The sequence below is a fragment of the Geospiza fortis genome, unplaced genomic scaffold (genome assembly GCF_000277835.1).
Source record: "Geospiza fortis unplaced genomic scaffold, GeoFor_1.0 scaffold2, whole genome shotgun sequence".
NCBI lineage: Eukaryota > Metazoa > Chordata > Aves > Passeriformes > Thraupidae > Geospiza > Geospiza fortis.
In genome coordinates this window covers 2,101,272-2,111,863 of record NW_005054366.1, presented here as the reverse complement: position 1 = coordinate 2,111,863, position 10,592 = coordinate 2,101,272, and the positions used below count along the sequence as shown (strand labels likewise).

Genomic DNA, 10,592 nt, shown 5'->3' with positions numbered 1-10,592 from the left:
AGGAAAAGAGAAATTAAAATTGATTTTTAGAAGCAAATTTCTGTGACCTTCCTCATTGCACCCAGGAGTATCTGTAACATCTGTCATTTATTATATATCATGGCTGGGATTTTAACCAACCACTGAGCCTGGTCATTCCAAATCCAGTGTGCACCTTTGCCTGCATCAGTGCCAAGTCTCAGGAGTTTTGACCATCTGGGAGTTCTATAAAAGGAGGAAGTGTCTGCACCTCTCTGCACACACCAAGAAACATTAAAAATATACAATGTAGGAGCTGGTATGAAAATGACACCTTTAAAAATGGAGCTTTTAGTACAACCAGAATAGATTCTACAGATTTATCCTGTCCTTGCCAATCTTTACAATCTTTCTTTGTAAAACAGAGGCAGCAGGTTCTCAAAGAGTTGAATTTTTTTAAATAATGACCAAATAAAGCCAGTGGCTAGTGATGGCAGCTCCTCAGTGAGCACAATGGGCATAAAATCTGAGAGCAGTGTCTCATAATAGTGCAGGAGCTGCTAAGGAAATTTAGTGTAAGTTTCAGAGTCACTCCTTTCCATCTTTTCTCAGGAATCCCAGCTCAAACACAAGATCTCCCAGACTCTGGAGGTTTTCTTGCAATGGAGACTGTCTCCAGAAGCTGCCCACAGATTTCCCAGGATACCAGACTGGTGCTCCCCACAGTAAAGCAAACCATCCTCATTTCTCTTCCTTCCAATATTCTTCCATAATTCCAATGTTTTTCTCTGAAAAACAAAACCAGGTCATAAACCCAGTTGAGCTTTGGACAAAAAGTTTCCAAAAGCAGCTAATATAATGCAAGGAAAGTCATTTTGTAACACAGAAAAATACAAGCACAGTTATACAAGTGTTCTTGTTCCAAGAACAATTGTAAGTGGGTTTTGTTTTGATTTGGAAAAAACTCCAATATCTCAGTGTAGTTGCAGCAGACCACACACTGGAAAAATTACATGGTTTTCTGGTGGCTGTATAATAAGAAAGGATTCTTCTCTCTGAGACAGAAAAGGCCTATTCAAGGTTGGAAAGGGAGTGCAGCTCAGAAGAATGAAGAATCAGGAAGCTGAGGAGATAGGTCAGAATTATGTGAGGCTGATGTGGTCTCACTGTCTGAACATCTGCCAGGGAATTAGGAAAGACAGCTTCTCCTTTTTCATCAAAACACAGGGGCTAAAAGCAGAAATCCAATAAATAGCAGGTTTAGGGGTTTGCTGCTAGGATGGCTCCATCCCTGGTGTCTAGTTGGAGACAAGAGCTTTTGCAACACAAAGTGGCACAGATAGAAAATAAAGGGGGAGGATAAGCACAGTGGGCTCTGTGCCAAAGGTTTTGTGATGTGCTCACACAGAATCCTGCTGCAAGAAAAGCCATAAATATCTGCAGCATTTATGGAAGAAGATCCACTCCAGGCTGGAGACAAGTGAAGCACTCTCAGAGTCAGTCCCTGAATTCACACTCATGGAATGAGCCCATTGCAGAAGCTGCTTTCCAGGTTATTTTATGCATTTTACTTCACTGGCCAATTTTGGATGGACTCCAACAAGTAGATTTTTAAGAAACATTCTTTTTACCAATAAAACACAATAAAAGATTTTATAGCCTTGATGTGTTTCTGGCATGGTTCAAAAACTGCTGCTAATAAAACTTTTCCAAGAGGAAAAAATGACCAAGCTGTCACAATGTAAATATGATCCTTTTTTTTTTTTTTTTTAATTTGGGGTTTTATGCAGGAAACTGGGAAACAACATCACAGGAAAAGATTATGTTAAGAGAAGAAAACCTATGCAAACACAACTTAGAGTGGAGCAGTGTCATGTTCCTGGCAGCCCATGTTAAATGCAGTTGGAAAGAATTGTGTTTTCATGCACACCAAGGGCTGGCTCCGCCTGACCACTGAGTCAGTGACAATTCACCAAGTGACTTCAGTGATGCCCCAAAGCAGCAGCCTGGCTGATGAATATGGCACCAGGCAGCCAGAGCAGAGCTCTGAGCTCAGCCCTGGCCTGATCCAAGCTCCCTGGGTGAGATCCATGCAGCTCCTCACATGGAGAGAGGGGTGAGCTGTCAGTCTGCTCCCCTGCCAGCTCTCTGAGCAGTCCCAGCCTCTGCTGGCGTGCCAGAGCCTTTGTTCTTGAGGTGTTTTTAGGTGCAATTATGATTTAACAAGGAATGAGTAATGCCCACCCTTAATCACCACACCTCTGGCATCGTTCAGTGCTGTGGTGACTCTGGTTCACTGCCCTACCTGGTTCTGCAGGAGATAAAATGTGCCAAATGCCAAAAAAAAATGATAAAAATGTGCCCTCAGCACCCATGTCCCCTGCAGCAGGAGCTGTGCAAACAGCACTGCCCTTTGTGTGCAGGAGCTGCTGGATTTTCAAGGATCATCACCTCTGTCCCTGAAAATGGCCCCTCCTGAGGAGCAGGAGGGCAGGCAAGTGGACAGAGAGACCTGCAGGGATGAACAAGGAGCTCCTGGTGATATTCCTGCTCTCATTTCAGATCATTTTTTACTTCTGAGATCTCTGAGATATCTCAGAGATCTCTCTTCTGAGAGGCTCTGTAAGAACTGCAATGTTGATATTTATTTTACTCTGCCAGGCAACATTCTCAGCTATAAAATTGGCCACGCGAGGGCACCAGCACTGCTCAGGAAAAACAAAAAGGCAAAAAAAGACAAAAGTGGATAAGCAAAGGAATAACCAGGAGTTTGTTTACAAACTGTACAGCTGCAAAAGCACAGGAGAGCAGGTTCCAGGCAGGAGCCACCCAGCCAGAGCACCCAGCAGCTCCAGGGTGCACAGCAGGGAGGAGGAAATCCCCCACCCTCAAAAGCAGCTGAGCTGCTCCTGCTGCCCTGCCCAGAGATCCCTTTCCTCAGGGCGGGTGTGGGAAGAGCTCCCACACCTTTGTTGTGCTCGGTGCCCAGAGCCTCCCTCTGCCCTGGCTCAGGCTCTGCCCCCTCTCCCTCAGCACAGAGAGGTTTTCTCACCTGACAGCCAGGTGAGCAGAGATGGCTGAAATCACATTTTCAGCACAGCAGTGGTTACCTGGTTTTGTGCCTTTTCAATGGGCATGATGTGTGAGAGGGACTGCAGGTAACTCCAGAAGTAAAAGGAATAAGTTGAAACTTGAGCTGAACATCCAGACTGGAGAGTTGTTTTCTCCACAAAGACACCACCATAAGGAATTCCTTTAGAAAGAAAAGAAAAAGCATGTGATTTTTCAAGCCTGCATCCTAATTATCTGATTTTAAATGATGCCATGTAAAAACAAAACCCTTGGCCTCCCCAAATCTCTCACTTAGTTCCCTTGCCAAACACCATCCAGGACACAGACATTTGCACCGAGAGAAAATCACAGAATTCAGAATCCCAGAATGCTCTGAGTTGGAAGGCACATTAAAGATTACCTGGCTCCACCCCTGCCATGTCAGGGACACCTTCCCCTATCCCAGGCTGCTCTAAGCCCTGTCCAGCCTGGCCTTGGGCATTCCAGGGATCCAGGGGCAGCCCCAGCTTCTGTGCCGGGGCCTCCCTACCCTCACAGTGAAGAATTTCTTCCATATATCTCACCTAAATGTCCCTTTTCAGTTTCACCCATCCTTGGCCCATCACTGCAATTCCTGATGAAAAATATCTACAAACCCCTTGTTCAAGAGGCAGTCCTGGATGAATGTGTAGATAAGTGCAAAGCTCATTTTGCTTACAAAGGAAAATCCTCATTGCTAACAGATTCCTGTGGTTAAGCTAAAGCTTGTCCTGCAGCATTGGCTGTGGATACAAAAGGATTGTTCTTTTTTGTTGTGACTGTAAGTGAACAAAATGCTGTTTGCAACTAGATGTTTCTCCCGAGGTTTTGTGATCGCCTGGATTAATTCCATACAATTATTCTGGGCAAGTAAATTTATTCTGAATGCCCTGGTAGGTTTGTGGCAGTTCAGAGGAATCTCCCAGATAGGACACATCTGTTGGGAAGAACACCAGGTAAGGCAGGGATGGGGGAAATGGAAATAGCTCCAGCTACAATCAGGGCAGAAGGGAACTCAGCTGCCAGACAGCAAGGGGGTAAAAAAGGGTTTTACAGGACCATCCTAATAGTCTGAACTTATTAAACCTTTTTGTACTATTTGAAAAGCTGTTTCTTCTACTGTGATTGTAGAGATACATGCCAGAAAACCAGAGCAATGAAGAGCTCCAAAATGCACATATGAATTTGAAAAGTGTTTGATTGAATATTCCACAGCAGATTGTGCATGGATTGTTTTATTCAATATAGACTGCTGTAAAATCCTGAAGTGTTTTATTGTTCTTGAGGTACTGAAATTATTTCTAATTCTACTAGTAAGAATAATCAAGCCAAAAGTGAAAACTAGATTGATTTTGTTGTTATGCCTAACTCCAAACGAGATCCTAGCTGCTAGCAGCACTCAGTAAAACCCCAGAGCCCTGCTGCCCTGGGGCAGTGCCTGAGCTGCAGAAACATCACAGACCCCTGGAACATTTCCTGCTCTCCTGGCTCCTTTTCCTGGACTGTTGGTCAGTGCTAATGAGAAGATGAAGGGCAACGCTAAATTTAAATTTACTGACTAAACCAGAGAGCTACTAGCAATGTCTAAGTTAAAATCACATGTATTTGCAACCTTTTATATTCAAAATAAAAGCAATTCTAGAGTATTTGGACCTGATTTAAAATGTTTGTAATCTGCTACAGGCTTTTTTTAACCCTGTAATCTAAATGGTCCCATTTGGAATGCCAAGGTGGAGATATTTTTAATCCAGGACTAAAGGCTTTAGTGCTGAAGTAGTTCCATTTTCCCAAGCCAGCTGTGCAGTTCCTGTGTTAATTAGGGGATGATCATTAATAAGCAGAGGAACAGGAGGTCTCTGAGGCTGTACATTTATTACATGTTCTGAAAAGGGGGTTAGTCCTTTGCCTTTTGTTTTTTGCCACATATGGGGGTTCATTTTGGTCAGGAGCTAACCTGCAAAGCAGCTCAGGTACTCCAATTCAAAACATCATTATTTAAAATATTTGTTCTGCTTTTTCTCATGGCCCAACCCCATCTTCAGATTCACCAACAGATGCTCAGGAATGTAAAACATCCTTTGGGGACTGTATCAATTTGGGGAAAATAGTGCTTTTCTAAAAACCCCTTCTGAAACTTTATTTAACTCAGCTAAAATGTGTTCTCTCTAATAATTTAACTCGATGTCACAATTCAAAATTGATGCTGAGACTGGATAAAAAAGACAACATCAAGATAAAAGCTGCAATTAATTAAAACTGCAATAATTGCAAGTATTAATTTTCCTTTTCACCTTCCAGAGGGATTGTTGCCATGACAGGTGGGAAAATGCTACCAGCATAATTGTTTCTTTTTGTCCTGGTTAGAGGGCTTTACTTACTGATATTTGTGGGACAGTTTGAAATTCAGAACAAAATAGGTACCAACAAAGAGACCTTTAGAATAAAGATAAGTAACATCAGAGAAAATATGTGGCTTCTAATAATTATAATTTTGATTGAGGGGATTGATCTTCCCTCATTTTCCCCACCCTGCCAAAAGTTTAATTGCTGCTTCCACTCAGCCCAAACTTTCAGCCTTCAATCATAGTTCCCATCCAGCAGAAAGAACCAGCTTTTCCCTTTGACCCCCCAGATTTGTGGAGCAGCAACCCCTGACAGAGCTGTTGTGTTTTCCCTGGCAGGGCCAGCTGGTGAGGATGAGGAGGGACACCCTGAGGTGCTGGGCTGTGCTGGTGGCAGTGATGGCACTGAGTGTGGCCGAGGACTTCCCGTGGACCAAGAACAACCCAGGGTCCTTCTACTACGGCACCTTCCCAGCTGGTACCGCCCAAACCCGGCTGGCTCGGGCTTGGAATGTTCTAGACCTGCTCCTTTGCACAAGGAAGTGACCCGGAGGTTTTCTGTGTCCTTCCAGGGGAATGGCAGGAACAGAAATGAAAGTGGCTGCAGGATGCAGAGCACTTTGGGATGTGCTCTGGGAATACAGGGATCCATCCATGTGACCCTGCATTCCATAAATCCACTCCAACAGGAAACACAAGGACAGGCTCACAGATAACAGCTCATATCCAAGTGTAACAAGTCACACCTCAGAACTCTTCTCCTTTTTTATAAATTACCTACAACTAATGAAATAAACTAAAATACCCTTTGTTACGTAGCAAATTTAAGAAATCAGTGAAATAACTGTGCTGGGTTTGTTTCAAGCTGCTCAGTATTATCCAATCCACTCCTCAGTATGGATTTATGAACTTTATCCTTTCTTCAACACATATTTGAACACATTTCATCCGAGCAAAATCAAAACTAGAAATATACAGGCACTGACAGGTTTTCATGCTCGAGTTTTCAAGTCATTTATGATACAGTATTTTGTGTAACAACAGGAAAATAATCCAGAATATTTCTGTATATTTTACATAACATCTAAACTTATAGTTGCTAAAACTACCATGAAAACCAGCAGGGAGAAATTATGTGGAACCCTAATTTGTTTTTTACAATAAGACATTTCTATGCTATCAATGCCCTACCTCATCACTGTAAAATACAGATTTTACAGGTTTAATAAATGAAAGGATGCCATTTCTTTTTTCAGTGCATCAGAACAGGACACCTTCATTTATTCCCCATTTTCAGACCTATTTAGGCACAGACACATTTTGAAATGTAGAAAACCTCAGCCTCTCCAGCAGTGCTTCCTTTCACTTCCAGTTCCTTTCTCCTATGAGCATTTAGCATCAGACCAATCAGCAGGAAGATAACTCCAGTAACTCCCCTGTTCCAATAACTGCCCTGTTTTTACCCTCAGGTTTCTTGTGGGGTGTGGGGAGCTCTGCCTACCAGACCGAGGGGGCCTGGGACAAGGATGGCAAAGGGCCGAGCATCTGGGATGCCTTCACCCACAGCAAGGGGAAGGTGCTCAGGAACGAGACGGGAGATTCCGCCTGCGATGGCTACTACAGAGTCAAGGTACGGCTCAGGAGGAACCACCTGCGCCTCTGCTAATGGCCTGGGGCCACTCCTTGGTCCTGGTGTCCCCTTTGACAGCTTTAGCTGCTCTAAAGGTTATTCAATTTAGAAAACCGAGTGCTGATATTTTTAATCAGTTCAGTAAAATCTTGTTCCATTATAATCTCATAGAACCAATCATCCCACAGTGTTTCCCAAATACATGTCAGCTTTTCAGGATTCTTATGTCATAAAATATTCTAGATGCTGTAGGAAGTCCAAACGGTTAGTTAGAAATACAATAAACATATTTGAGCTTTAAATAAAATTAACTTTTTGTGTGTGTGTGTGTGTAGCCATAATATTTTCTGAAAACTCCTTTCCTTAGGATTTTTTTCTCCTGAGAAGCTGAGAAGCCTCAGGAACAAAATGTAAACAATGGTTATCTGCTGCTGTGGAATGCAACAGGTGCATCTGTGATTGGTCTCATGTGGTTGTTTCTAATGAATGGCCAATCCCAGCCAGCTGGTTCAGACTGTCTCAGTCACAAGCCTTTGTTATTAATTCTTTTTCTACTCTTAGCTAGCCTTCTGACAAAATCCTTTCTTCTATTCTTTTAGTATAGTTTTCATATAATCTATAACAAAAAATAACAAGTCAAGCCTTCTGAAACATGGAGTCAGATCCTCATCTCTTCCCTCATCCTAAAACCCCTGTGAACACCATCACATGCGTGTGCATGTATGAAGTTTTCCATGTATTTTTCAGAGGCTTTAAAATTCAGTCTGGATGTTGCCCATTTTTTGAAAGGATTACAAACAAATAATCAATGCAGCTTTGTTCACAACATGTTTCCAAGGCTAATACCATCAAAAACAATTTTGAAATTACTGTGCTGGAGGAAAGACAGATACACAGCAAGAGGAATCCAAATGACTGTGAGAAGGCAGGGTTACATAATTGGAATTCCAACTAATTTAATAAAAGTTATATTCCTCTGAGATTTCTCCACGTAGATGAAGTTCAAGGGAGAACCAGAGGCCTCAGCAAGAACTAAGAGAAAAGAAACTAATTATGCCTTACTCTACTAAAATGGGAAAAGGCAGGAAAGCTCTCAAACAGCAGAAGTTTGAAAGAACAGCTTAAAACGTATCTCAGAGAAGCTGGGGCTCACTGGGGCATGGCACCAGAAGAGATTGACACAGAGATTATTTGGATTTAGAAATACTTTCTAAAACTTGCCAGTATTTGTCCACTTACCTGGTCCACTTTATACCAGAGCACTCTTTGCTTTCATCATCAGAATTCTCTTTGCATTGGCACAAACACCACCAATTTCTAATTTCATTGAACACTGAAGATGTGCAATTTCTTAGCAAAAGAACATATATTCATATGGGATTAAGGGGGTTTTCTCATTCCAGTATAAGACAGTGAAGGAAAGTCCAAGTAATTATGTTTTTGAGCCTGAGCTGAAATGTTTGAAGTCAAGATTGACAGCCCTCTATTATTTTCTAACACAAATTCTGATATAAATACAATTGTATTGCAAAACCTCAGCACATTTTTCTGTAGTGCAAACATTCAATCTCCACAGTTGCACAAAACATTGCAGGACTTCTTTGGCCTGTCAAAAAAAAGTGCTTCAAGAGAAAGGCTTCAAATAGAACGAGCCATCACCTCAAAGATCAGAAAAAACCAGACTGGATCCTGTTTTGTGCAAATCTTCCACAGATATTCTGCATTCAGAATTAGTTAAGAACTGAAGTTATTCTGCTCAGCCTCAGGATGTGTTAATTGGATTTTCTTCTCACAGGATGACATTCAGTTACTGAAGGAGCTGAAGGTGAATCACTACCTCTTGTCTATCTCATGGCCAAGGATTATGCCCACAGGCATCAAAGGTAAGCACGATTTCACTACATTTTTTCCAATATTATCTGTAAGAAATTTTACTCCTGAGTAACCCACAGTTGTTCAACATTCCTGTTAAACAGATTTCTGTTTGTCTGCATTTTACCATTACAGAATTCCCAACACTAGAATGTAAAATTCCTTGATTAATATTTTTAGATTTCTGTTCTTCCAGTTATTTGGGAACCAATGCAGGTAATTCCTTGTCTGTGCTTTCCATCAGCTGAGCAACTGAATGAGAAGGGAATACAGTTCTACAATGACACAATTAACAGTCTTCTGGAAAACAACATCACCCCTATTGTGAGCCTCTACCACTGGGATCTGCCACAGGTCAGACAATATTTAAATTAGTGAAAAACCTCAAATAAAGCCTTCTGATAGAAATAATTTCCTAAGGTTAAGAACTAAGAGTACTTAAAAAAATTAGAGAAGCCTGGATGATTTTAAGAATTTGTAAATGTTTCCTATTCATTTGGATTTTATGTGCGTGGAAGTTTTGAAAAATCTCTTTCTGAGCTAGAAATAGAAACAGAATTAAACAGGAATAAAAGTATTTTTAAGCAGCAGCTGACCTTCAAGTACAATTACTGAATCTTGAAATTCTTATTTCCAAAGGTTCTCCAAGAAAAGTATGGTGGCTGGCAGAACATAAGCATGATTAATTATTTTAATGATTATGCAAATCTGTGTTTTGAGAAGTTTGGTGACCGTGTGAAACACTGGATTACATTCAGCAATCCCTGGGTAAGTCATCAGTGCTTTCCTTCCAAACTCTCCCACTGCACTGTTCTGTTCCCAAAATTCTGTGCAAGTGACACTAGAGGAGAGTAGGGGAAAAAAATGGAGAGGGAAGGGGAAAGATTTAAATCTTTGTGGCCAAAAATCTCAGCAGGCAGATTTTGCACAAGGGCAGAGTTTTAAGACATGAAATTCCAGGAAAATTTTGAAAACTCCTCGACTGAAGAGACTGAAATTAGAAATGAAGAACTGGAAAGGCAACTGTTATTTACCCTTCCCCATTCCTCAGCTCACCCCTGTAGCCCTCCTCACCAACACCCTGCTCCCAATGCCACAGCTGGCTGCCAAGCAGGCAGGGACTGGGAGCCAAGGAAGGGAAGAGGGGGTTGCAGAGGGCCAGCCCAGCAGGGGAGCACAGGATGCAGAGTGTGGAGCACATCCCCTGGCTCTGGAGCCCAGGGCAGGGCTGACTGTGCCTCTGTGTTTGCAGGCAGTGGCTGAAAAGGGCTATGAAACAGGAGAACACGCGCCAGGACTGAAGCTCGGTGGCTGTGGTGCCTACAAGGCTGCTCATCACATCATTAAAGTAAAAAAAATCTCCTGAAATTGTGCCTGAAATTATGTGTTAGTTCAGGATTTTTATCAGATTTCACTCCTTAAACTGAAATGTAGTTTCACAGCCCTGTAATTTCCAAGCAGGACACTGAAATTATCATCTAGCTTTAAACCTCCAGTGCAGAATCCAAGGCACTACCAATGTTTGGTGCTTGATTTAACACTTGCAACAATTTGAATTTCCTTATATTATAAATGTCTCCTCTAGTTTGTTTCAAGGCCGTTGAAAAAGAAAACATCCAGGTTAGTCTAGAAACAAACATCCTGGCTTGTTGAAATGAAACCTGAATGTTGCAAGTGACTTCAGGAAGTCTCTGGTAAAA

The 10,592-nt window shown here is 42.0% G+C and overlaps 1 protein-coding gene across 1 annotated transcript in view; it reads left to right on the top strand.

Annotated features, from left to right (window-relative positions):
- The first annotated feature begins 5,744 nt into the window (after positions 1 to 5,744).
- LCTL (lactase like) overlaps positions 5,745 to 10,592 on the top strand; it is a 9,099-nt gene continuing 4,251 nt past the window's right edge. The window contains exons 1-6 of the mRNA XM_005424283.1: positions 5,745 to 5,868; positions 6,860 to 7,020; positions 8,816 to 8,903; positions 9,137 to 9,246; positions 9,532 to 9,660; positions 10,145 to 10,240. Of these exons, the coding sequence (XP_005424340.1) occupies positions 5,745 to 5,868; positions 6,860 to 7,020; positions 8,816 to 8,903; positions 9,137 to 9,246; positions 9,532 to 9,660; positions 10,145 to 10,240 (708 nt within the window). The remainder of the gene's footprint in view (positions 5,869 to 6,859; positions 7,021 to 8,815; positions 8,904 to 9,136; positions 9,247 to 9,531; positions 9,661 to 10,144; positions 10,241 to 10,592) is intronic.